This window comes from Emydura macquarii, unplaced genomic scaffold, assembly GCF_026122565.2.
Source record: "Emydura macquarii macquarii isolate MOO-44397 ecotype Brisbane River unplaced genomic scaffold, CSIRO-AGI_Emac_v2 contig_2473, whole genome shotgun sequence".
In the NCBI taxonomy this organism is placed as follows: Eukaryota; Metazoa; Chordata; order Testudines; family Chelidae; genus Emydura; species Emydura macquarii.
In genome coordinates this window covers 18119732-18147725 of record NW_027132610.1, presented here as the reverse complement: position 1 = coordinate 18147725, position 27994 = coordinate 18119732, and the positions used below count along the sequence as shown (strand labels likewise).

General features: G+C 39.9%; 2 protein-coding genes across 2 annotated transcripts in view; one reads left to right on the top strand and one right to left on the bottom strand.

Annotated features, from left to right (window-relative positions):
* On the top strand, positions 1 to 26163 carry SERPINE3 (serpin family E member 3). Its single transcript, XM_067563073.1, has 8 exons — positions 1 to 259; positions 10191 to 10424; positions 13366 to 13563; positions 15327 to 15522; positions 16407 to 16507; positions 21750 to 21836; positions 24852 to 24935; positions 26120 to 26163. The coding sequence occupies exons 1-8, from the start codon at positions 1 to 3 to the stop codon at positions 26161 to 26163; spliced, it is 1203 nt and encodes a 400-aa protein (XP_067419174.1).
* Positions 25860 to 27994, bottom strand: part of INTS6 (integrator complex subunit 6) — a 94676-nt gene continuing 92541 nt past the window's right edge. The window contains exon 18 of the mRNA XM_067563072.1: positions 25860 to 27985. Coding sequence (XP_067419173.1) covers positions 27892 to 27985 — 94 coding nt within the window. The 3' untranslated portion in view covers positions 25860 to 27891. The remainder of the gene's footprint in view (positions 27986 to 27994) is intronic.

The following is a 27994-nucleotide window of genomic DNA, read 5'->3' as shown; positions in this document are numbered from 1 at the left end:
ATGTTGTCCCTTGTTCTCACTGTGCTCATTCTGTACTCTTGCTTCTTAAACAATGGAAGCTGTGACCTCTATGATGAGCTAAAGGAGTTGAAAACAGAATTTGACATCAAACTCTACCAGCGACTAGCAGAATCAGAAAACAGAACTAACTTGATAGTTGCACCGGCAAGTGTGTCCATTTCTTTGGGGCTATTGCAGTTTGGAGCTCAAGGAAACACCTTTACGCAGCTGGAAAATGCTCTTGGATACAACATCCATGGTAATGTGCTCTTTGACAAATTATTTTTAGTAATAACTGCGTTGCATTATATAATAAGTTCACCTTACAGCTTCACCAACTAAGGAGAAATCAATTGCACACAATCAAATGAAACTTCTCTTTTATTAACAAGGTCTGCAAGAGCTCATACTGCATTGTTTTTTCCATATTTGATTGAACCGTAGGAACTGTTTAATCAGTTGACATGTATGTATTCTTCCTATTTCTTTCTGAGCAGTGATCACTCTTTAAAACATCTACATGTAACTCCAGATAAACTAATGTTGAATTCTCAGGGTATTCTTTCCATTTTAACCAAAGATTAATCCTACCACCTGACACAATACATCAATAGTTATTTTTCATGATCTGGTTATAAAAAACAGATGACTGTCTCATCTTCAAAATTTGTAGCTTATACATATTGTGCAAGCTTTAGAGCAGACTTCAGTATTCTTAAGCATGATATTTATTTTCATCACATGAAAGCAAAAGTTAAAATCTATAGAGATTTCTATGTCGTGTTGTGTAACCTGACTGAGTCATTATTACCTTTCTGTAAATCATTGGTATTCAAAAATAATTATTCCAGCTCAGTCCAACTATTACATGCAGATAAAAACTGTAAGTACTACAGATTTTCTCTGTCTTTCACAAACAGTATCTACAACATGAATCAAAGAAAGATATTAGTTGCAATGATGCCGTTTTGCTATAATTCAATAAAGTCACTTTTAAGTAATAGTCCTTTATGCAAGCCTTACACCTTACTGTTTGCCACACTTCTTGTCTCTTAGGGACTTAATTATTGAGACAGCTTTAGAAATGTACTAGATAGTGAAATTAAGGCAATAGTCCCACCCATATAAAAATTGACAAATAGCACTGAAGAGATTTTCCATTGACTGGTGAAACCTATTGTTTCAATGCTTTTCTTCCTTCTTTCTATGTGCTAGATAACAAACAAAATGGATTATCTCTGAGAAAAGGCTGTCATTTTCTCACTATTTTAGTTGTATACATCACAAACCACATAGGTTTCTGACTTCAAGTAAACTTACTTATGTTTAATGTGAAAATAAACCAGAATGGCAACTCTGTTTAATCTGCAGCAACAATGAATGCCCAGAAAGAAAAAGAGAACCTGTTTCCTCAAATGGCATGTTTGGCTAAACTCAGTAGAAAGAGATCAAATAAAAGTTTTCCTGGAGATGGATGAAATCAACTCATTTACACAGCAGATAAAAAATTGCATTCCTCTATTATATTTTGGAACTAACATTTTTGTAGCTCTGCTGTTAACTTTGATGAGGGATGTGGCACAAAATCCATCAAACTGGCAAAAACTACAGTCATAGCCACCATTATCCATTGCAAGTTCAATTACTCTTTAGGGAGAATCAGTTTTCCTTGGCATTAATCTTTTTTAATGTTCTGCAGCTTTCCTAGTATCTGTTCTAGCACAGTCTGTTGGGCAAAATAACGTATAAAGATTTGTCTGTCTGAATAAACAAATATCAAATAAAATAGTTTAAAGCAGTTTTGAACTGGCCCACAAGTAGAAATTCAAAACTTTGGTTAGCTAAGATTGTTGGCAATACTAAGGTTACAAACTGGGTATACTGTACCTTGTATAACATCTGCTTTTGATTTTACCATCTTTGATTTCTTACATCCTCATAGGAGCTTGCCAAACACAAGCATACTAATGCAAAACACATGAGAAAGGCACTTTACACCTAAAAAATATGTGAATCTTCTTGACATCTGTTCAAGGAGTTCAATATTTTCCCCCCTAAAGAGTAATTTAGAGCTAAGTTTTAACACTAAAGGGTATTAGTCTTCATGTAGGTTATTAAAGGGATGCCATTAGGTTAAAAATCATGGACTGGATTCTCAGGTGGTGTAAACTGGCTAATTTGAAATCTGAGAATCTGGCCTCATATACTTAAAAAGTCCTAATTTAATGGCAGAATTGGGTTCTATGCCTGATTCTGCCACTAACTTGCTATGTGACCTTGTGTTTCTCCTCCTACTCTTTGCCTTGTCCAATTAGATAGAAGCTCTTTGACAGAGACAGGGATTGTTTGTTACGTGTTTGTAGTAGTGCCTAGCACAATGAGGCCCTGATTTCCATTGGGTCTCTAGGCACTGCTATAACACAATGAAATAATAATAAACATCATCTCTGATTATTAAAACCAGAGAATATTTTGAAAAATCTATGTTGCTTTTCCCCATTTATGCTGTTTATTTCCTGTTTGCATTTCTCCCCCTTTGAAAAGTGGAAAAGAAACTAGTAATGTTCATTTTATTTGTAGTTAGCTCAAGCCAATTTCTGTCCCAGGTTCTCCCACACGAGCAAAAGGCTGCAGTGTTTAAGTTCACTTCAATTAGAATTTGTTAACACAGGATTTCACTGATGTATTTCTAGTGGTTTTAGATTCTGTAAGAGAAAATTTAAGCAAAATCGCAATAGAAAGTCAAATTGCACGTGACATTGTCCTTTTAAGTGTATTTTAGGTTTATGCAAGTTGATTTTGTGTGTTAAACTCAAGGGGGAGATTGTCTCCCATGATCTCTCCTTTTCTTCTTATGGGGTTGGCTGGGTACCACCACTTCCGCAGCACCATTCTCCTCTACTCCAGACTCCACAGAGGATACTCCACAGACTCTTGGGACAGGTCTGGGGTAGGAAAAGGTTGGGCACAACATCTCCCTCCCTTAACTCCATGGAGAAATCAGTGCAACCTGAGGCCCCCTCCATGTTGCAGTGGACCTCCTCCCTCTTTCAGAAGGGATTCTGGAACAGCTGCTGGCAGAGGAAGCTTTGGCACGTCTCCATTTAAGCTGCACTGCCAGAAGAGAGAGCAGAAGGTCCTGGAGCCAATATAGAGGCAAAGGGCTGCTTTAATGACCATACTGTGCTTTCAGCAGAGCCCCAAAATCCATGAGACTTAAGGGCATCCTGGTGTGTGCGCGTCCCCTCAACAGAATGATTGAGCGAAAACTCCAAAGTTTTCCTTCCCCCAGCATCCTCCTGAAGATAAAATGAAGCTAAGTGGATTGCATTTTAATGCTACTAATAATACCCTAGCTCTTATATAGTGCTTTTAGATTAATTTAGATGCAAAGCATTATTGTATTTTAAGACTTCAAAAAACTTATGTTGACCAAAACAAAATCAAGAATGTAGAAAAGAAGGGTTACTTATTGATCACTGTTATTCCTCGAGAGTTGCCTCTGTGCCTTCACATTTATGGCACCTAACGCCTCTAGTGTTGAGCTGCAGAACTGTACAATACAGCCGTGTCCCAGTGGGGGCATGCAGTAGCACTCTCTTGTTAGAATTACATCATTGGCTCCATCTATAAAAGAAAGCAAACCGCCCCGATAACCTTAGCTCCTTCTTCCTAGCCTGAGAGTCCTGAAATATAAAGAATGCTGAGGTGAAGGGGAAGGTGGGTGGATACTGTGAATGCACAGAGGCAACTCTTAAAGAACAGCAGTTACTAACTAACAAGAGCCCCCACCCCCCTTTCATCTTTGAGAGCCTCTGTGCATTCCCACTGAGGGGAGTTGAGCAAGCGATGCCGCCATCAGAGGACAGCAAGCAAGAAATTGTAGGAAAAAGTGGATTGTAGAATCGCCTTATCAAACTAAGCATTGGTGTGCGATGCCAAGTCAAATGAATAGTGCTTACTGAAAGCGTGTCAGAATGCCACGTAGCTGCTTTGTAAATAAGAACCTCGCTCAGAAAGCTACAGAGGCAGTTGTGGCTCTAGTAGAGTATGTCTTTAAGCCAAGAGGTACTCGTTTTCTGGTGAAGTAACAATGCTCAATACATCTCTTAATCCAATGGGAAAGAGTTTGTTACCAATAGGTTCCCTTTGCACGTTTCCCCATAGGCAACAAATAATCTGTTTGATATTCCAAAATGTTTAGTCTCATCTAGATAACAGTACAGAGAATAGCACAGGTCTTTTTCTTTTTTGCATCTAAGTAGTGTAAACAGGACTCCCCTGGGTGACCATGGTTCTTCCACTTGTCTAGTGAAGAAAATAAGGAGGGAAATATACTCCGACAGATGAAAATCTGAGAACACCTCAGGCATTAAGCTGAGGCAAGGTCTTAAAATGACCTTTTCTTTATGTACTACTGTATAGGATGGAGGCCATCAACGTACCTAGCTTGCTAACCCTCCTTGCAGAGGTAATGGCTTTGAAAAATGTCATTTTGACAGACAGGTATTCTAAGGACGCTTGGGACTGGGGCTTTTAGGGTGGACCCATCAACATCCTTAAGACTAAGTTCAAATCCCAGGATGGGGAAGGTCCTCTAGTAGTAGGAAAGGCATTAGCCATTCCCTCACAAAACCTGGAGACTGGAGTAAGAGAATAAAGGCTTGTGTCTAACAAAATTATTACAGGAAGAAATAGCTGCTAAATGAACCTTCGGGGAAACTATTGCTAGACTTTGTGATTATAAATGCAAGAGAAACTTTAAAACTGCAGGGACTCCCACCCAGGATGTGATTAACCCTTTACTTTTGGCCTAACACATAAGCTGTGTCTATTTTAGTCTAACACTTCAAGATAAAGTTCTTTCTGGACTGGAACAATACTGCTTAAACTGGTGGTGAACATCTATCCCAGGCAAAATAATGGAGCAGCTGATATGGGACTTTACTCTTCTTTAATTTTTTATTAATTTAATTAATGCTAATTAGAATGTGTTTATGGAAAATATATTCCGTCAAACTAATTTGATATCATTTTTTATAAGATTGCAAGTTTGGTTGATAAAAGATAATAGTGTTGATGTAATATACTTAAGAGTTCTGTAAGGCATTTGACATGGTACTGCATGACATTTTGATTAAAAGACTAGAACAATACAAAATTAACGTGGCATATATTAAATGGATTAACACCTGGCTCACAGCTAGGTCTCAAAATGTAATGGTAAATAAGTACTCATCACTGAGCAGGAGTGTTTCCAGTGGGGATCCCACAGAGATTGGTTCTTGGCCCAGCACTATTTAATATTTTTATCAGTGATAAGAAAGAAAACAAAATCTTCAGTGATAAAGTTTGCAGATGAAACAAAAATTGGGCGAATGGTAAATAAGGAAGAGGACGGTCACTGATACAGAGCAATATGGCTTGGTAAACTGGGCACAAGCAAACAATGTAAGTTTTAGTATGGCTAAATGTAAATGTATACATCTAGGAACAAAGGCCAGTGGTTCTCGAGGGCCACAAATATCATTTTTAAACCCTGAAGGGCCACTATTTTATCGACTCTCAAAAATTGATGAATACAGGGTATATACACCATTAAGGACTACAAAGCACTACATATTTAAAGTGAATATTTATTTAGTGCAAAGCCAATTTAAAAAAATGTTAAACTCTTAAAAACAGTTACAAAGTTATAACGTATGTCCATTTCATGCAGCTCTCATGTAATGTGACTTCTGTGCCTGAAGACCAGAAGCTAACTTGTCAATATCTGGCTTCAGATTAGTGGTCACCAACAATATCAGACCACTCAAATTTGTGTCTGTAAGGCGAGCACGATTTCTGTTTTTGATCAGTTTCATTGCAGAAAAAGCTTGCTCGCACCGGTAGGTACTTTCAAAGCGGCAAACATAACACTGAGCATAAGAAGGCAGATGTCCAAATTCAGTCACTGGAAGCATTTGACAAAATTAAATCATATCTGCCGCAGTGGGAAGGGCTGGAAGTTCAGTAAATCGGTCCTTCAGATTTATAATTTCCAGTTGCAGTTTCTCCTGTAGCGAACTGATCTTGTCGTTGGGAAACATAAATGGATTTGTAAAGAGAGCCACATTGTTCTCCTCTGTTTCAAACTGACTAAAATGGGACTGGAAAATTTCCAACAGGGCTTCAACTTTACTCTTATACTTGTCTGTGTCAATTATATTGTCCACTGATCTCTCTCTCTCTCAGATGCTCAAAACTGTCAAGCTTTCTATAAGCTAGCTGACAAATAAAAAGTTGCAGCCCCATTTTAAAGGAAGCAAACTCATTACACATATTTGTGAAAAGTTTGTTGCTTCCCTCAAGCTTCAGATTCAAAGTATTGAGGGGGAGCAGTAGTATCGACTAAGAATGCCAAGTCATTCAGCCAGTCACTGTTTGCAAGACATGCACGTTCCATAGGCAACTCATCGATTTCTGTCAGAAACTGAAGCACACTATTCTTCAATTCCCAGAAGCAAGAAAGAACTTTACCTTTTGACAGCCATCGGCCCTCACAGTGCAGCAACAGTTCACCATACTCTTCTTCCACATCAAGAAGAAACTGTCTGAATTCTCGTCTATTTAAAGGCCTGGCGTGAATTTTGTTCACACATTTCAGCACTACATCCATCACAGGCTTAAGATGCAAACTTTTCCCACACAACGCCTCTTGATGAATGATACAGTGGTATTTGAACAGTGGTTGTTCAAGAAACTGCTCCAACAGAGAAAGATACCCAACATGTCTGCCTGTCAACACAGGTGAACCATCTGTGCAGATGCTATCCAGCTTTCCCCAGTCCAGATTATTTCTTTCCATGTCTGTCTTCAGGGTAGCAAAACAACCTGTCCCTTTTATGGTGCCATGCATTGCCTGAAGCCCAAGCAGCTCTTCAAGGACCTCAAAATTTTCACTGACAGCTTGAATAAAAATTGCGACCTGTGCTGTGTCAGAGATATCATTAGATTCATTCATAGCCAGTGAAAAGAACTTGTACTTTGAGGCATGAAAAGCCACGTGATCCTTAACATTCTCAGAAAGCTGTTCAACATGTCAGTGTTATTTGACAGATGTATGTCTTTAAATTTGATCTTGACGTGCTTGTCGCCCAACAATCTGACTGCTATTTTTAGGGCAGGCTTCATGATTTCCTCTCCATCTGTAAAAGGCTTCTTTTTTTTCTTTTTTTTGGCCAACAATACAGTTACCTCATAGGAAGCAACAATTGCACTTCTGCTTTGCTCGTATTTATTCACAAATAATGACTGATGACTGCTTAGTGTACTTTCTCTCCTGGCAACATACTCCGACCATACATCATAACCGATTGGATATTTCGCATCCAGGTCTGTGTGATTACTGTTGTAGTGTCATTCCAGGTTGTAGTTTTTCAACACAGAAACACAAAACCCACAAACCAAACAGACTGGTTTTCTCCCATCGTAAACATATATTTTTCTTTCCACTCACTATTAAACTCATGACAAGATACATTTCCAGCTGCACTGTCCTCTGACTTTTGCTTTTTTGATTCTTTTGATGCTACTGTGCTCATTTTTACATCGACTATTTTATATCTACAAATTATGCACAATATATCACACACTCACAAAGCACCACTGTAGATGAGTGACTGTCACTACAGAAGCACAGGGTCTGGCAGCTAAGTCACAGTGGATGGTCTGCTAAGTGCAGACCAAACCGGAAGGCACTGATTTTTAGTCCTGCCCCTCCTCAGGTATGGTGGGTCCTGGTTGCTCCGTCAGCAGCCCCCACAACTTCTACCACAGCCAGAGGGAAAGAGTTCAGCGAGGAAGGTGCCTTCTCGCTGATCTCCTGTCCCCTGGCTGCAGCAAGGAGCCTGCACCATCTTTTAGCCCTGCAGTAACACACTCCCCATGGTCCTTAGGCTATGGCTCCCTTCTGCAGCCAGAGGGACAGGAGTTCAGTGCTCCCCTCCCTCTGGCTCCAGCAGGGACCCCAGCACCTACGGACCCAAGCCGAGCACCAGAGCTGTCCACAGATGGCCAATCAGTGCAACCGACCAGGACCCCACTTCTGGGGGCCCCACACTTTGTGCCAGGCCCAGCCGGAAGGATGCAGCCCGCCTCCCGGCTGCATACTGGGATTGGCGGGGTGGTGGGTGGCTACCGGCAGGGTCCCGGCTTTGTGCTGGGACTGGCTGGGAGGCAGGCAGATGTACCCTGCCTTGCGTCTATGCACTGGGACAAGGCAGGAGGCTGACAGCTGCAGCGTGCCTCCCAGCCAATGGGAGGGGAGCGTGGGCCATTTTTAAAGCCCCCACAGGCCAGGGGTTGGGAACCACTGCTGTAGGCTGTGTTTACAGGGTGGGGGACTCTATCCTGGAAAGCAGTGATGCTCTATAAATACAAAAGAGGGCTAAATACCAGGGAGAGGAATTATCTAAAATAAGTACCACTGCTGACACAAGAACAAATGGACGTAACAAGTTTAGTTCTAACTATCAGAGGAGTGAAGTTCTGGAACAGCCTTTCAAAGGGAGCAGTGGAGGCAAAAGACCTAACTGGCTTCAAGACTGAACTTGATAAGTTTATGGAGGAAATGGTACAATGAGACTGCCTACAATGGCATGTGGCCTACTTGTGACTGCTAGTAGCAAATATCTCCATTGGCTGGAGATAAGACACGATATAGGGAGGGCTCTGAGCTACTACAGAGAATTCTTTCCCAGGGGTCTGCGCTAGTGGATCTGGCTGACATATTCAGGGTCCAACTGATCACCATATTTGGGATCAGGAAGGAATTTTTGCTTTCCTTTGCAGCACGGATCACTTGCAAGTTTAAATGCAAGTAAATGGTGGATTCTCTGTAACTTGAAATCTTTAAATCGTAATTCGAGACTTCAGTAACTCAGCCCAAGATTATGGGTCTATCACAGGAGTGGGCGGGCGAGGTTCTGTGGCCTGCAATGTGCAGAAGGTTGGATTAGATGGTCACAGTGATCCCTTCTAGCCTTAAAGTCTATGAGACTCTGAAAAAGAATTGTGGGTTGTGGCAGATAAGCAACTGGACATGAGTTCCCAGTGCAAAGCTGTGGCCAAAAGGGCTGATGGAGGAGCTAACAAACAACTAAAAAGAGGTAGTTCTGTTTAGGCAGAACTTCTGGCAGAGAAGGAACTGAGGTGGGATGCACTGTCTTATATAGAGGTCATCCTAGCACAAGAGCACTACTGTATTTCCCCTCCTCTCTACCCACAAGCAGATTTTGTATACAGTTCTGCAGCTCAATGTTAGCAGCAGACCACAAAAGTGGGACTGCACACAGGCCCCTGAAGAATAGGGTTTTTTTTTAAAAGCAAGAGCAAGAACTATTTTCAAACAGAAAAGTCAGATAGAATGTGATGTAAGGTCAACTACTTAGTGCAGCCACAATTTCTAAAATAATGTCTATCATACAGCTGCAAGCAGTAACGCTACAGAGCGTGGGTTAGATACAGAGAGAGGCTTTTTTCTCTGAATTTAATCAGTATTGTGAATTCTTTTCAACTTCCTATGAAAAGCACGGGCAGTTACTGAAACAGCCATGGCATCTGCAGGCATACACAGATTAGACCTGTATCTACAGTGATTCTTGCTTGCATGCAGAGACTTGAAATAGTGGCCAAATTTGAAGTTAGGAGGCAATTTTTCCCCAGGACATATTGGAAGGTACCTCTTGGGCTTTTATCACTTTGCTCTGGAGAAGTGAGCAGGATTCATCCATTAGAATTAAGGGTTCGTGTCCACACAGTCATTTTCCTGTGACTGAAGTCAGATGGAGCTAAGACTAGTGGACCTTTGTTCTTTCTATTAATGTCCTCCTCTGTGTTCTGCTATGAAAATGTTCTTTGTATGTATAATGTATTGCAGGGTGTTTCTAGGCAATTGTCTCAGCCTCACTAATGGTTTCACATACCTGAATTATGAATTATTGGATATTGTTGTAGCATCCAGAGGGCCCAATCTGCATTAGAATCCTATTTTGTTAAGTGCTTTTGCAATCACACAGGAAGAAATGCTCCATTGTTATTTGCTAAGTGCTGACAATTTTCTCGGCAATGAATGATCATTAACACTTTATTTTGGCCATCGTTCGTTTCAACTCGAGAATTACAGCATTGATTTTTCTCCTGTCTGGCAGATCAGAGAGTGCAGGACTTCTTGTATACCAGATACGAAGAAGTGACCAACTCTAGCCAAGGCCCTGTGGTTCAGCTGGCATGTGCCCTATTTGTACAAGCTGGAACTCATCTGTCTCCTGATTTCATTGAGCACACTGCACTCTGGGCAAATAGCAGCCTGCGGAAAACCAACTTCAGTGAACCTAACAGGACTGCTGCACAAATAACTGAATGGGTTACAAGTAACACTGGAGGTAAAACAACAACTAACAGAGATGATTATGTAGAACATGGCTGTATTAATAAAACTGTACAGATACTAGCGGTTAGCACTCTAGCATTTAACCAAATGTAATAAACTTCAGTGCTATGCTCTCTACAGAGAGGTATATTCTAGTGGTCTGAACATATGACTGGGAGCCAGGAACTCCTGTGTTCTAATCACAGCCCTGTTACTGACTCACAATGTAACCTGGGGCAAGACTGCAGTAAGTCTAAGTATATAAGTAAAGGATTATGGGATCAATCCCTTAACCACTCTGTCTTGGTCCTTTGCTTTGTAAAATGAGGCTAATAATATTGACTGCTCAGGGATGTTCTAAGAAGAAGATAGAGCCAAATTCTTCCACCTATTACTGAGTGTAGCGTTCACTATGATGAATACTCAGTAAACTCAATTGTAGGTGTTTGCAGTATTGGCCCATTAGCTTGTACAGTGAAAATAGAAGATGAAATTAGCTAACTTTATTCCTTTTTTACATGACCAGGAATATTAATGAAACTAAATCCAAACAGTGAAAAACTGACTATAAAAAGAAAGCCATTAGAATCATTGGGCCAAATTAATGACTGGTTTGTGCCACTGGCTTTGCATGAGTTATACCAGGGATGAATTTGGCCATCAATTTGATTAGCAAGTAACTAATGTGATTTTAAACATCCACATTGAGGCTGATACTAGTTGCTCTTGAAATGTCCCCTCTATCTTCCTCAAGAGAACTAGGACTTTATGATAGAAAACTATTGCTTCAGGAAAGATTGTTGACAATATGAGCTTGCACTTTGATAATATTTTACTATATTTTTTGACACTGCCAATTGCTTTCATAGAGGAGAGGTGAATAAAATGGTATGATCAGCTAGAAAACTTCACACCAGAGCCTTTATTTCATGTCAAAGAGGACACAATCATGTCCTAGGCTTATTTTCTATCATTGATGCTAACAGACTCTGGGCATAGTTTCACATTCAACTTATTGCACACAGCATTAGCTACACTTTTTCATTACTGATAGAAGCAGTTATGCAGTTATTTAGGACTGAAAATTTACCCTTCTTAGAGATTTTAAGGTCAGAAGGAATCACCACTATCTAGTCTGACCTGCACATTGCAGGCCACAATCTCACCCACCACTCCTGTAATAGACCGCTAACCTCTGGTTTAGATACTGAAGTCCTCAAATCTTGACTTGGATTTCATGTTACAAAGAATCCACCATTTATTTTAGTTCAGACCAGCAAGTGACTCATGCCTCACACTGCAGAGGAAGATGGAAAAATCCTGGGTCTTGGTCAATTTGACCTAGGGGAAAATTCCTTCCTGACCCCCAAATGTGGCAATCATCTCTCAGCTTCTTCTAAGTCATAGTTTCTCAACCTGTGGTACGCGTACCCCTGAGGGTATGCGAGAGACAGACAGGGGGTACACACAGCAGAAAACCCAGTGAAGGGAGGCGGGCGGCAGCCGCCAACTTCTGGGGAAACCAGGTGGCAGCCACCCACTTCCAGCCCAGTCCCAGCTGGGAGGCGGGCGGCAGCCGCCGGCTTCAGGGGGAGGTGAGTGGCAGCCACCGGCTTCCTGCCTGGTCCCACCTCGTAGCTGGGAAGCCGGGCGGCAGCTGCCCCAGTCCTGGGAAGCCGGGTGGCAGCTGCTGGCTTGGGCCACAGCCACTGGCTTTTCAGGAAGCCAGGTGGCAGCCGCCCATGTCCTGCCCAGTCCCAGCTCCCATGTGGGAGCCCGGAGGCAGCCTCCTGTGCCCTGCAAGCTGGGCTCGCAGCTGGGTGGCTGCCACCCGTGCCCCGGCTCTGAATCGAGAGACAGCCTCCCGCGTCCTGGCTTGAAGATGGGCAGCAGCTGCCTGCCGCCTGCCCACATCCCCGGGTCCCAGCCTGCGCAGAAGCCTCCTCCACCCCAGCTCGGACCAGATGGCAGTTGCCCACCTCCTGGGCTGGCAGCCGCATGCAACTTGCCCAGGTGGTTCCCCTCTCCTGCTCAAAACCCAGTGCACAGAAAGCCAGGCGGAGAGCCCAGTGTGATTTGGCCCAGGCCCGCACCCCCCTAGAGATGGCCATGGGGAGCACTGCTATCCACTCTGGTGGGCCGCTAGTGCCTGCTCATATCTCACAAGTTCCCACCTGTGTGAGAACACCACATGACCCCACCATCAGGCCATAGTGATTGGTTGGCATTGACCTTTGCTCCTATATAGAGAAAGGGGAGGACACAGGAGGGGAGAAACAGCAGGGGGGTTTGTGATCTGCCACAGCCACACAGCATTGCAGAACTCAGAACTCTCCTGCTTAATGAGAAATATAGTCATCCAGCGATAAAGGGGACAAAGATTGCATTTCTCAGAGTGGAAAATTGAGTGTTAGGGTATTTATCAAAATGTTCAGAAGTTAGGGGGTACTTGCTACTTAAAAGATTGAGAAACACTGTTCTAAGTAGAGGAGAAAGCTTACTTTAAATATACTTTCTAACAGAGAAAGTAAAGATAGCAAGAGTGTTTTAACCATGAAACATGTTGAGTAAGAGCATTTGCAATACCAGAGTAAGCCAATGATCCACCTAGCTTGGTCTCTTTAAAAATATATAGGTGTGTAACTGATATTGAATGTAGTGAATGCCAAGAAAAAAATAAGGGACACATTAATTTTCTGAGCTCAAATATGAACAAAAGTATGGAACTGATTTCAGCCTGACCCTCAGCCCCAATTTGTTGCAGGCAGAATGCTCACCTCTGTGAGTTGGACACTTTTGTAGCATATCAGGACTAACGGGTTCAGTAGAGTTTGAAAAAAGAACCTGATAATTTGGCCCTATGTATAATGTCACTTAAAAAAAAAGGAGAAAGATGCAGGATTATGTGCACGTGTGTGAGAGAGAAAGAAGATAACTCATCTTTTCTTACACAGGTGGGGAAGCAGACTCCATTTGTTTGGATACAGTTGCTTCGCCGCTTAACCAGGTGGCTGTGGTGAGCACCATGTACTTCAAAAGCCTGTGGCAAAAGAAATTCTCTTTCACAGATACTCAGTCCTTGCCTTTTACCACTGCAGAGGGCTTCACCCTGAAAGTGCCCACAATGTACCACATGGCTGAAGTCAACTATGGTAACTACTTTTCATGCCACATCTGATATATGAAACAATACTGTCAGCTACATACATTTTTAATTTACTTACTTCCTGTATTGCTTGCAATGTTCTAGGTGCTGTACAAACATGGAGGAAAGCCGTTTGGAAAAACATCAAGGAAAAATATAATAGCTCAGAAATAGACCTTTCCTCTGAAATATAAAACCTGTCTGTTATTCTTTTATTGAAACTTCTCCTGTGACAGATACTGTAGTTTAATGATGATTTAAGATAAAAACAGGAGCCATTAATGCCCTACTGTAGCACAGGCTTGAACTTTAGAACTTGTTTTAGGTCTCAGTTCTGCTCTCACTGAAGCAAATGGCAAAACTCCTGCTGACTTCAGTGGGAATAAATAGGCTTGGACTCTTGTTGAGAGCTGGAATGTTGAGCAGAACACTGGATTTTTTCCCTTCTCAATCTGAAAAGTGGGGATCTCTTCATTTGGACAGCCATTTGAAGACAACAGAAGGGATAGTTGATATTTTAACATCTTATCCATAGGAAAGTGTCATTAACAGTGCAGCACCCCCTCTCACGCTATATTGCAAAGGTAACACTGGGTAGGAGTCTAAATCCTACTGCTGTACTGGAACCTATGATTTTCAAAAGTAACGAGTGCTACCATGTGAACCTGACTGACTTTTGTAATGATACACAGCCAAATACTTATCTAGACATTATGGTTATATATCAGGATTTGTGAGATTGCAAATAGAACTAATGATCATTGAGTAAAAAAAATATACCTCTACTCTTAAAGCATCAGCTCCTATAGTTTGGTAAAGGGGAAGCCTATATTTGAGGTTTGCTATTCCATATAGTGCACATAAGCCACTTTACTGCACCCTATCTTTAACTCCTTCTCTCTGCTGACCCTGCAGGATTTGTTCTTTGACATGCTATTATTCCACTGGAACACAGGCTCCTTAAAGGGGGTTTAGGAGGACTGTGATATTGCAACTGCAAAAAAGTTTTAATGAATGTATGTGATGCAGTCAGCAACTAGTTAATAGTAATGACACTTAAATTAATGCATGCTGTACCCTGTTCCCTAACCAATTATTCATTTGAAGGTCCATTAAGAAGTATCTTTTGGGGTTATAGTTTTAATGATTTTTGTCTGAATTTAACAGGTTCTAAATGCTTTATAGTTCAATAAAGCTATGTGCTTCTAGAAAGCAGCTTAACCTGTGCTATTGATTTGGGTGTAGGGATGAGAGCGTTGGGCAAAGTACTTCTCAATGAGTCAAACAGGAGCTGCTTTTTCTTTTCTCCTAATAAGTGTAGTTCTAATGAAAAGTGCTCTATTGAAAGAGTTGGAGAATGAAGTCATCGATTTATTCAAAAACAGGTATAGCAAGACCAGTCAAATTATAAACTTACCACACTGCCTCACCAAATTTCCTCAATCCTGACCTCAAGGGAGTACCATTAGGGTGAGAAGATAGCTAAATCTACATGCTTCACTAGACTGGCCACTGAGACGGCCACAGAGGATGTCAGTTTTTGCTATTTGTGTTAGCAACTATGTTTTGTCTGCTCGAAAGTGGACTGAGACCACCAACCCAGTTCATGTGAACCACTGACCTTCATTTATTAACAACCTGGTCCCTATTCAAGGCAGTGACTTAGTGGCAAAAGGCTCTGTATCCCCTTACTAGTGCCTTGAGCCATCTAGTTCCTTAGAATTGCTTTTTCCCCCTGAATGATGTCAAGGATTGTTTTCAAACCTGCAGGTCAGTTCCACACCGCATCTCAGGAGCAGCTTAGTGTAGCTGAGTTGCCTTATCTGGGGGCAACAGTCAGCATGTTTGTGGTGCTTCCCAGTGAGAGGACATCTCTCTCCCAGATAGAGTCACACCTCTCAGCTAAAATCATCACTGTTTGGGCCAAAAGCTTAAAAAGAATGAAGATGGATATTTTTCTGCCTAGGTAAGTGACTTTATACTTCTTGAGGGCATGGCCATCCTTTAACCATATCTTTTATTGTCAGAGTTGTGGTGTGTACATTATTGTTGAAATAATCAATGATGTATAGGACAACTGTACTTTTAATAGGACACTTTCCACTCTAGTCTCCTGATCACATGATCAGCAAAGCAAAGCCCCCTCCTTTAGCCAGGAGACATGGGTAATGGAATGCCAAATATTATATGTATCTTATTTACTATAACTAAACCATTATTTAAAAAACAACTTGGGTTTGATTCTACAAGTCCTAATTATATTTAAGACATTTGTTTGAGATACACTAACACTGTAAAAATTTACAAAGGGAAGAAAATTGTGTGTGTCCATTCTTGCTTCTTTTTGCTTCATAAAGAATACTTTTAAATATTTAGACAACTTTTTTAAAGTTTTTTTTTTTACTTGTTTTTATATTAAAAATATAAAACGGAGCTCCAGCAACTATCATCAATCACTGCATTTCTTCTGTGTATAGGGCAAGTTCACATTGTCCATCACACCAGCCCTTTGCTGTTGCCAGAATGTGCACATGATCCAACAGTATTTTTCAAACGAACAGAATGTCAGGATGTATCATCTGGGTGCAAAAGAGGGAGGGGCATTTCCTGGATGTACCTCCCACATTGATCAGCACAGGAAAGCTTTATTGCATATCTCCAGAAATATATTCCCCACGTTAATAAAACAGAAAAATGTTTTGTGCACGAATGCTCTTTTCCCAAGCTAATGTTTTGCAGAAGCATTCTTACCTACACCAAACTGATAATTTTAAAAAATGGAAAGCACAAATGGGGGCAAATGCAAAGGTTACGTACATATTTAAATGAAATCTACTGTGTTAATTTTAGATTCAGAATTCAAAGTTACTTTGACTTAAAAATGGTTTTACCTGCCTTGGGAATTACAGACATGTTTGATCCAACAGAGGCTGATTTTAAAGGTATTTCAGGTAAGATTATTCCATTTGTAGGAAATGATCACTCAATGTATTGATTTATTGTAGACATTTATATATTTGTTTGATTCAAGAGAGCTGAGCTTTATGTATTAATTATACTTCTGGCTCCACGAAACTTAAAACCACAACCCAGATTCTATTGAGCTACTGTAGAATTGAAATTTCTTTCAAACTGTTGCATTTTAGGTTAAGCAAAATCTGTTGCTGGGGAAAGATTTTTTTAGAGATTAAAGCCAGTGAGACAGCACATCGCTGGAATGTATTTGCTTAGGTGCAGGCTGAAGTCTACAAGGATCGTTGCAGATCAAGCATTTATTACTGATTCTAAAAAGCCATTCCACAGTCAGTGACGTTGGTGTAACAACAGGCTTCTTTATTCCGAGTCCTGACATCACTCATGCAAACAACCTTTACACATGCCTGTAATCTCCCTGTGTTCTGTCCCGCAAATCCAACAATCAACATAATATCCAGCCAACAAGCATAATACCCCACAACCACATGTTGTTAAGATAGAAATTGACTACCACGGTCTCAAAAAACCTGATGTTATTCTACACCCTCGAAAGTTTTATCCTGATTTAATATTAAAAGACAGTCCACATGCTTTGGCTTTGACATATATCACTTCCAGCAACATAAACCATTCCAATTTGGGCACTTCACTGAAAGACTATTAAATGGAGACTTTATGGGTGAGACAGCCTTTCTAATGTGATTCTCATCAATGTGTGATAGTGATTAAATGAAAGCATGGCCACAAGAAGATCTTCTGGTACAGTGAAAACTGCTATTATAGGAAAGTTGCTTTAATGGAACAAAGCGCCAGGCACAGATTTTGTTTTTTTACCCCCTGTTAAATTTGAACATGTGTTCTTCATTATAATGTAATCATTAATTGCGCAAGGTGCTTTGTTAATTACAAATGAGGTGTTAATATACTGACTAAAGTTCACCATGGGTCACAACATTATAAATATGTTGTAACAGCTATTCTGATAGGGTGAGTGCTTAAGGAGGATGAACTACAATGTACGAAAGCTGCTTCTGTACTGTTTGAGATTTAATCCCACCGTTTTTTTGATTAAGAGAAATTTGAGTGGCACTTCTAAAATTTTACCTGTTACATTATTTAAGGTTGTCTTTATTTTATTTTTCCCTTTCCCCTGACCTGTCTCGTATAAGTCTGAGTTGATCCGCAGGCTCAGGCACAAAGGAGAAAAGCACTGCATTTCCCTTTTACCTATAATAATAAATATTGAATGGGGCAGCTGCGGTTGGGGTCTTACAGAACTATCAGCAATCTTTCTAAGTGTCACTTTTCTCAGACTTCTATTTTGTTTTGCCAGTGAATCTTCCTGCTCAGAAAGTTTTTGGGGGAATTTCTTTGGATTGCTTAATTGACCCAGCATTAGTTCGTGGTTCCCAATGAACTTGACAGTTGCCATTAATACCAAGAAAACTTATTGACTACTAGAATTAGTGAAAGGCCCATCAAACCATTGATTGGTCACTTGCCAATGGAATTCAGCATTTAATTCAGTATTATTAATTATGTTTAGGGCACTACCAAATTCATGTCCATTTTGGTCAATTTCATAGCCAGAGGGTTTTAAAATTGGTCAATTTTACGATTTCAGGTGTTGACATCTGAAATTTCAGGTGTTGCACCCGTAGGGGTCCTGACTCAAAAGGGGTTGGGGGGGGGGGGGTATTACAAAGCTGTTGTAGGGGGGCTGTGGGATTGCCACCCTCTCTCATAGACTTTAAGGTCAGAAGGGACCATTATGATCATCTAACCTGGCCTCTTGCACAGTGCAGGCCACTGAACCTCACACACCCACTCCTATAATAGACTTCTAACCTATGACTGAGTTATTGAAGTCCTCAAATCCTGGTTTAAAGAGACTTCAAGGTACAGATAATCCATCAGCAAGTGACCAGTGCCCCATGCTACATAGGAAGGTAAAAATCCCCAAAGGCCTCTGCCAATCTTCCCCGGGGAAAAATTCCTTCCCGATCCCACATATAGCAATCAGCTAAACCCTAAGCATGTGGGCAAGACTCACCAGCCAGATATTGGGAAAAAATTCTCTGTAATAACTCAGAACACACCCCATCTAACATCCCATCACAGGCCATTGGGCATATTTACCACTAGTAGTCAAAGATCAGTAACTTGCCAAATTAGGCTGTCCCATCATACCTTCCCCTCCATTAACTTATCAAGCTTAGTCTTGAAGCCAGCTAGGTTTTTTGCCCCCACTGCTCCCCTTGGAAGCTTCCTGCAGCTGGAGGAGGCTCCCGGAGGTGGAGGTGAGTCTGATCTCCCTGTGCTGCTGGGAGCGCCCCAGCCAGGTGCTCCTAGTTGCTAGTCCCAGCTGCTAGTTGCTCTTCTCTTGCATGGCCCCTTTCAGGAGGAGATCAGACCCACCTCCGGGTACCTCCCCCAGCTGCAGGAAGCTCCGTGGCTGGGCAGCAGCCCAGAGCTTCTTGCAGGTGGAGTTGGTTCCCTGAGGTGGAGGTGGATCTGATCTCCCCTGTGCTGCTGGGAGTGATTAACGTGGGCCTGTGCCTAGGGACTCCAGGCAATTTGGGGGCCCCCAAAAATGGGTGCTCTGAGCCCCTGCAGGAGCTATGGCTGGCAGAAGTCCCAAGGCCAGGCACCTGAAGCCCCAGCAAGAGCTTATTCAGAGAATAGGGGCCAGATTCGGATCTGTTATATCATTGTAAATCTGCAGAAACTGTTCATTACACATCTTTGCAGTTACTCCAGATTTACACATTGATATAAAAGATCAGGATTAGGCCCATTCAGGGTCCCCAGAGAGGGGGAAAAGGGTTACATTTTACCGGGACCCAGAGGACCATGGATGTGTGTGTGGGACGGGGCCCGTGTTACAAGTTTGTACTGGGCCCAAAAAAATTATGCTTGGGCCCTGGGCCCATTTACCTTTTTAAACAAAATTCTTAAAATAGATGGCCAGACAATAGTGGGTTGGCCACATCTTTCTACTAATTCTAGCTGTCAAAAAGTTCTTGGTGTGAATGACACAAGAAAGGTTAAGTGACTTGTTCATGGACAGATGGGAAACAGAACTCAGTCTCCTATTCTTATTAGCAGTTAGTTCCTCCATAAGCTAGACAGATAATTTTTAGACTAGATTCTCATCCCTACTTGTTCATGGGTGTTACTAAAATGAAAAAATAATTCTTTAGCCATCATGACAATGACATTTTCCCATAGATGTTCTCTCTAAATTGTTGTAGACCTGAGACATTGTTTGGTTTTGATTTTAAATCAATTTTGATGTGCTCATTTATACATGATAAAATAGCTTGATGCAGAAGATACAACAGCACTTAACTGCCACGCAGCCCTAATCTGACCAAGAATTTTATGTGGAATTTCCGCCCCATAATCATGTGTTATTTGAGCTATGCTAAAATTATAGGTTTATTTAATCTTTTTTATAGCTATTGCACTTTCAGATTTTGACAACTACGAAAGTGTAGAACTATCCAATCAGTGAGCTGTCTCTGGAGATGCAGGCCTTGTCAGCAATCCAGTGTTTGTAATACTGGTGAGGCTGCTGAAAAACACTGTATGGACCAATTCGTTTTTAATAATATTCATAGATTTTAAACCTAGAAGGGTCCATTAGATTATCTAAGTCTAACCTCCTCTATATGACAGGCCATAGAATTTCACTTCATTACCCTGGCACTGAGCCAATAACCTGTGTTTGAGTATGACAAATATGTTTCAAACAGTAAGAAATACATAAATTAGTATTGATAGTAGTGTTTTATATAAGAACTTCGAACCACGCCTCAAAAGCTGGGAAAACATTATTACTGCTTCACATTTGGGGAAAATGGAGGCATGAGGACAGTTAAGTCACTTGTCCCAGGTCACACAGAAAGCCAGTGGCAGGCAATGAAACAGAACCCAGATGTTTTGCTTCTGGGGCCTGTTCTTACTAACCACTGCCTCCCAAATGACAAGTGATTACTTTATTTAGCAGTTATATGGCAATTTATAAGGCACTTTAAAATTAACTGATTAATTTGTAAGATAAGTCATACTCATTGTACAGATGGGGAGACTGAGGCACAGTCCCCAAAATGACTTGCTCAGTCCTACGCAGTGACCTGTGGCAGTGTCAGGATTAGAACTCTCTCTTCCAATACCCAGCCTTATAGCTCATTCCTTCAGACCACCACCCTTCAACACATTCAGACAATGAAACAGACAAGCAGAATAAAACCAAATCTCATCATGCATGCATGTTTCTCTCGCCACCATCTTTTTGAAGAAAATTTATTTTAACATCAATGGAGGGAAGAGGTTGGTGGAAGATATCTTTGACAAAAGGAAAGGTTGTACCTATTATGTAGATTATAGTCAGCATTATTGCATACTTTTATTGTAGTAAAATGCTTGAGAAACTACCATTTCATAAAAATTGGACTTATTTTACAAAGTAATTCAACCATTCTGTAGTTAATGCCATTTTGTAAGTAGTTTACAATTAATATTAAATTTGAGAAAGGTTAAAGGAGGAATTGCAGTGGTTTACAACCAGCATTTGTAGTTCTTGGTAGAAAGCAATAGAAATAAGTGTCATTTGTTGTCAATATTCTGATGTATGCTGCTGCTTGTCTAACAGAATTAGAAACAAAACCTGCAATAAGTACCATTCTATCCATTACTTTAACTCCACAAACATAGTGCTGGTAAAAGTGTAGAATTCTTAACTGCACCCATTCTATAAATTATGAATGACCTAAGAAGTCACCAATGAACTATACAGGTTAAAAGGTTTTGACAGTAGTGGAGATGTGTTTATTTTGATAATTATTCAGAAATTGTCTTTGAAAATTCTTTCTATTTACAAACATCACTTTTGCTTAAGATAAAATGCATTCATTATCTGTTCTCTTTTTAACATCCAATACATCCCATCAGATCTAGGCAAGTGGAATGAACTAACTAGTCTACATTAATCTCTGAATTTAATAATTTAAACAAAAACTGTCCAACCTACCCTGGATGAAATGTCTGATATCTACAGGATTTATATTGAGCTCAGATACTATGGGAATGAGAAGTAATATAAGAAAAAAGCTAAGATAGACGCGTATCAACTTTTTTTAAACAGGGTTGTGTTGATGTTACAATGACAAACAAGTAATAACTATTAATACTTACTTTTGGTTGGTTTGTTAGATCAAGGCAGTCTTTACATTTCAGAAGCTATTCATAACGCAAAGATTGAAGTGACAGAAGAAGGTACGAAAGCATCAGGAGCTACAGGTAAATCAAACATACAAACTTCAGTAATGTTTTGTATCTGAGCCATATCATAGCAGCAACAAATGTTATAGTTAAAGGCCCTAATTTAAACAATGAATTTAAGCATGTGCTTAAATCCATTGCTATTCAGCAACGCACATAAGAATGTGCTTAATTTAAGCCCCATTAACTCCAAGGTTAAACATACATCTATGTGCTTTGATGAATCAGGCCCAAATTTGAGAAGCCATTTGCATTCTATCTCCTATTTTCAGTTGCTCATAACTTTAAGATATTTTCTTTTTCATGTTTGGTCTCAGAACATGGGAAAGTTTGAGAAAAACCCAACCATCTTCAGATTAGCAAGCATTGAAGAACTACCAATACACGAAAACACGATATTTTTTATTGTTCAAACCTTCTATTATGTTCTTTAATGAAAGGCAATTGACATAGGTGTCATTTGCTATGGGGCAAGGAGGGCAGTTACTGCTCCCCCCCACTTTTCATAGGTCGATATGCTCTGTTGTGTCTTCCACTCCCTTTCCTCCCCCGACTTTTCAGGATATAATATAATCACAGATAATATTCTATATGCTGACAACATTGCCTCCCAATCCCCCGAATTTTTCTGAAAATGATGCCCCTAGGAACTGACCTTTTCACTTGGCTTATAGAGCCAGTGTTTTGAAGAAAGCACTACAGTAATTTTAAAGTTAAGGATTTGAAGTTTCATTTTTGTGCACGCTTTGCAGGTTTAGTTTCTCATTTGTTTTGGAGTTACATTTCCCATGTGCAACAGTTTCTGGTGGCTGATGCAATTTCACAAGAAAAGGAAAAACAGTTTTGTATGCAAAATCGCACCTTCTAGCATAGATTGTGGTTTAAACAAATGGCTTTTTCATATTTTTCTTTTTTTAAAAAAATAAAAAAACTATGGACATTTAAATAGAAAACCCTACATTAATTCTATTAGAATGTTGAGAATTTTAAAATAGGGAGATTCAAAAGTTAATGGTCCTCAGTTCCCGCTCCATCTTCATGTCTTAAGAGCCCTACCACAGCAACTCGGGATTCTCGTTGCATATGGGAATCTCCAGCTTGCATCTCCATCTACTCCTTGCTATCCTGGCACAGGGGATGTGTTGGTAGTATACCTGGAACATGCTGCACCTTTTTAATCCAAGGCTGGAATACTCTGAATTGCTTCATCTTGAGTAGAGACTAATTTGGTCCCCAGCTGCTCTGGAGAGAAGGGGAGCATAAAGGCGGCTTTAAACCACATTTGTCTAGTCTACGCCCTTTGTGTCTAGTGGGAAGTATTGGTCAACCACACTTAAGGATCTGGCTCAATGTCTGTGGTAGCATTATCTTGATGGTCATGTCCATAAGTAGAATTAGTGTTGGTTGTTTATACAATTAACTATGTTTTATATAGTGTGTATGCACACTATATAATTAACTTCACTGTGGAGACAAAGATTTTGAGTTTCTTGACTTAAATTCTCATCCTTATTGGTGCATTAACATACCTGTAATGTATCCAATAAAATCCCCTGTAGAAGAGATAAGATGACTTCAAATGTTTACATATCAAAGACTAAGCATAACTGCCATCAGCAGACATAGCACCACATCTTTGCCCCACTGAAGTCACTTACAGAAGTCGCATTAATTTCAGCAGGCCCATTGAAAGGAACTGTTTTTCAGAAATAGAGAATGTGTTCAGGAAGGGCTGGAAAAGTGGGAAGAGTGTGTCACTGAATCATAGAAATGTAGGTCTGGAAGGACCTCAAGAAGCCATCAAATCAAACCCGCTGCACTGGGGCATGACCAAGTAAACCTACATCATCCCTGACAGGTGTTTGTCCAACCTGGTTTTAAAAACTTCCAATGATGGTGAATCCAAAACCGCCTTTGGAAGCATATCCCAGAGTTTAACTACCTTTGTAGTTTGAAAGCATTTTCTAATATCTAACTTAAATCTCCCTTACTGCAGATTATGTCCATTACTTTTTGTCCTACCTTCAGTGGAACATGGAGAACAATTGGTCATTGTCCCCGTTATAACAGCCCTTAGCATACTTTTCTCACGAATGGGATAATTTAAGAATAGCCATAGTGGGTCAGACCAATGGCCCATCTAGCTCAGAATCCTGTCTTCTGACCATGGCCAATGTCAGGTGCATCAGAGGGAATGAATAGAACAGGTAATCATCAAGTGATCCATCCCATTGGCCATTTCCAGCCTCTGGCAAACAGCGTTCTATGCCTAACCCAGCTAATAGACATTGATGGATCTACCCTCCATGAACTTATCTACTTTTTTAACCCCGTTATAGTCTTAGCCTTCATAACATCCTCTGGCAAGACATTCCACAGGTTGACTGTGCATTGTGTGAAGAAATACTTCCTTTTGTTCATTTTAAACCTGCTGTCTATTGATTTCATTTGGTGACCCCTAGTTTTTGTATTATGAGAATGAGTAAATAACACTTCCTTTTTTACTTTCTCCACCAGTCATGATTTTATAGACCTCTATCATATCCCCCTAGTCATCTCTTTTCCAAGCTGAAAAGTCCCAGTCTTATTAATCTCTCTTCATATGAAATCTTTTCCATATCCCTAATCATTTTAGTTATAATTTGTGTCATTTGTCTACTTACTGTAAATTCTGTCTCTATGTAGTTATGAACAGGGCAAGTAGTGCTGCAGTGTCTTGACCGGGCGTTAGTACTATCAATGAAAAAAACAGCAGTGCTGACTCTTAAAACCCAAAAGACAAGCAGCCGTAATCATTCAGTGAGCATATAGAACCACATTACCAATGTAATTCATCCTTGCAACCCTTACTTGCTCATTCACCTGCGTGATTTTTTTCTGTTGGGTAAATTAACAATTACTTTTTGTTTTCATCACAGTGAGGACAGAGGAATAACTTGATGGTTAGGGTAGTAAAAATCAGAGTTTTATGACAGTGCTCTATAAAAGAGAAGGGGAAATTGACATGAATGTTTTCTCTCTCTTGCACGGCAGCTATGGTGTTACTAAAAAGATCTCGAACTCCTATTTTCAAAGCAGACAGACCTTTTATCTTTTTCCTGAGGCACGCCAATACAGGTACGCATAATTCATTTATTCAGTACAGGAGTCACTCGCCTAATAGTAAAAAATCTTACTAATGTCTCCCATAAATAAAGAGCTATTCTCTAAAGTGACTTCAATGTCCATAAAAATCCCTTAAAAATATAACTGATAGAAATTTTTTAAACTAAGAACAGTAGAAAATAAGCAAAAAGGTTGCCACTTCCAAGTATTAAACGTGGTTTTGGTAAGCAAATTGAACAAAAAATAAAACTTACTATACTGAACTATTCACTTAATAGGAAGAAAATTGGACTGTAAAATACAAATTTAGAAAAATCAAATAGAGCAAGAAAAAAAACACCAAACAGCATTCTAATCACAATAGCATCAGAAACAGTCATAGAACAGCAAATCACATTTTTTCTTTTCTGTTCATCAAAAAAGTGTAAAAACGTATATATGTACAATTACTTGTGTTAGAAGATTCTTCTTTGGGGAGGGGAAAAGAGTAAATAAAGCTATTAAAAATATTGATGTTTAAAGTTTGGCTTATTATTCTTTTGGAGGGCAGCAAACTCCAAACTCCTGCCTTGTGAAAGTTAACAATAGGTCTCACTGCAGAACAAAAACTCAGGATCTCTCCCCTCATATTTATATTCTGCAATGTGCTACACACTTTCTAAATACTGAGGAGAATATGGCTCCTGTCCGAATTATGACACAATTAAGAGCACCACTTTCCTCTCTGAAATGCAACTGTTGAACATCTCTCTCTAGAGAGAGAAGACAAGATGATAAAATATAAACCCATTCTAGTTTAAGTGATTTAAAGTATATGTCAATGACTGAATCTAATGAGGAATAAATTTGGCCCATTACTGCTTTGTCAAGTTCAAAGTCATTTTCTTTTTGGCCAAGATTTACTCATACTAGACAAGGACACTTCTTGTTCAGCTACCAACCCTTTAATAAGCAACTGAATCTAATGTGCAAAATTAACAAGTTAACCTTGCCCTTAACTCATTTCACAGACTTTCAAAAATACAAACAGTCACTGCAATTTCTCCCACAAAACCAGTATTTGCATATATGTGACCATCTAAAAGCTAATCTACTAGTTGCATATACAAATTAGGTGCACAATTACATGTGTACAATTTTTGAAAGTTTGCACATTGAATGTGCAATTTTAATGATGTGTTTATTTTAATTCACAGGTTCAGTGCTCTTTATAGGAAGAGTTACAAATCCCTCAGAATAAGTGTGTCAAAAGCATCCTCCCATTATTCCTTCTGCAATCATATTTCCTTTAGCGAAACTGAAGCACACTATATGTATATTTATTAAAATTGAATACTTAAAATTATTTTGCAAAAAATCCACAAGGAAGAATGGATAAATGTTTAACCAAATGACCTTGTAAATAAAACGTATTACTTTTGCATTTTATGTTGTGTGCTTTTATTTCGTAGCTGTATAAAAGCATCTTTTACTCTTTTTAAAAAATGGCTGGAGTCACAAGTTAACAGGAGACTGGTTAAAACCAACAGAATTCATTACAGTTATTTGTGGTCTTTGTTCACAAGACTGAGTCACCTGAGAGGAGGCAATACCAACCCACCACAATGCTTTACATTATCTTCTACTTTTCAAGTGGTGGTTTATTTCCTGCTTCTGAAATCAAAGTTTTAAACAAAAAATTTAAACTGAATTAGATTCCAGAATCATTTACATTACCAAGCTGAGGTGGTGAGGTAAACAAGCAGCCTGAAGTGCCGACAAAAGAAACAGTCCAGCAGAGAGAGGCTGTTAAGGAATTTGTGCTAGGACACCAGAGTACAAGCCCACTGGGGATCCTATGTACCTTGGTTCCTAACCTGTGCCACCAGTAGACTACACTACTGTCACCCAGTCTAGCTAGATTAAAGCTAACAGCACAGGTAAGCATACCCATGCTACAATCACACCTCCACTTGCAGTAGACATGCATTGAGTGTCTACTCACCTAACAACTGAATCAGTACCACCACATCCTCTACCTCCTATTCAGACTTTACATTAAAAATATTCCCTTTTAATTTGCAATGCAAGGCCTGGGAAGGGAGAGAGGTTCAGGCACACAGCAAGCCTCTTTAAGGAGCAAAGGATGAGGCTGGGATAACAGAAAGAGATTGTTAAATCTTAAAGAAAAATTAAATAATCCCACATTTTGCCATTTCTCTGGTGTGCATACAGTAGATGACATCTGCGATCCTGTTCGGTAAAAATAAGACCGAATATATGGTGCTATGCCAATCTAGCATCGTAACTATGCAGTCAATCAAAATGTAACTTTCTTAGTTTCTTTTAGTAATTTATATCTTATTCTGAGAACCGAAGAGTCAGCATTTCCAACGAGGCTTAAAATTGTAGCTGGTTCATAAAAACTGACAAAACTATGTAGATCTAAAAAGGGGAGGAGAGAAATGAGCCACTTCAATGAAAACTGTACTCATTCCTAACCACCAAAGATTAAAAGAGGTTTTTTATGGATGGAATAACAAAAGTGCTTTACTTAAATATTTTTCAAAATACATTTGTACAACTTACAATAATATATCCAAAATAACTGTATATACAAAACATTACCTTGTTTAATGTATGTGCTTTTTTGAAAATTACAAAGCAACTTTTTTTTTTTTTTTTGGCAAAGTTCAACCTTAACAGAGATGATAGTTTTGAAGGTCGGGTTAAGAAAATAGAACCTGAGGGAAAGTGACACTTAAGTCAATGACAAGCAAGAAATTCTCTATGTTTAGTTTGTTAAATAAAAATGTTTTTAGTGATATTTTTCACATTACAAAAATAACAGAAATGAAGAAAAAGATTACGGATACTTTTTCCATCATACTATAGAGCAGCTTTTAGTCTTTCAGACAGGGGCTTGAGCCGAGAGTGCATGTCAAAAATGAATGCAGGTAATACAGCCGTGCCCTGTGCAAAGCATCTCTTAGCTGCTGTTGATATGGTTGACTTGGTTGGATCTCCGATGGATTTCTTCCAGAAAACCCTCAAGCTGTTCTATCAGCATTCGCTTTTTAAACCTGAATGGA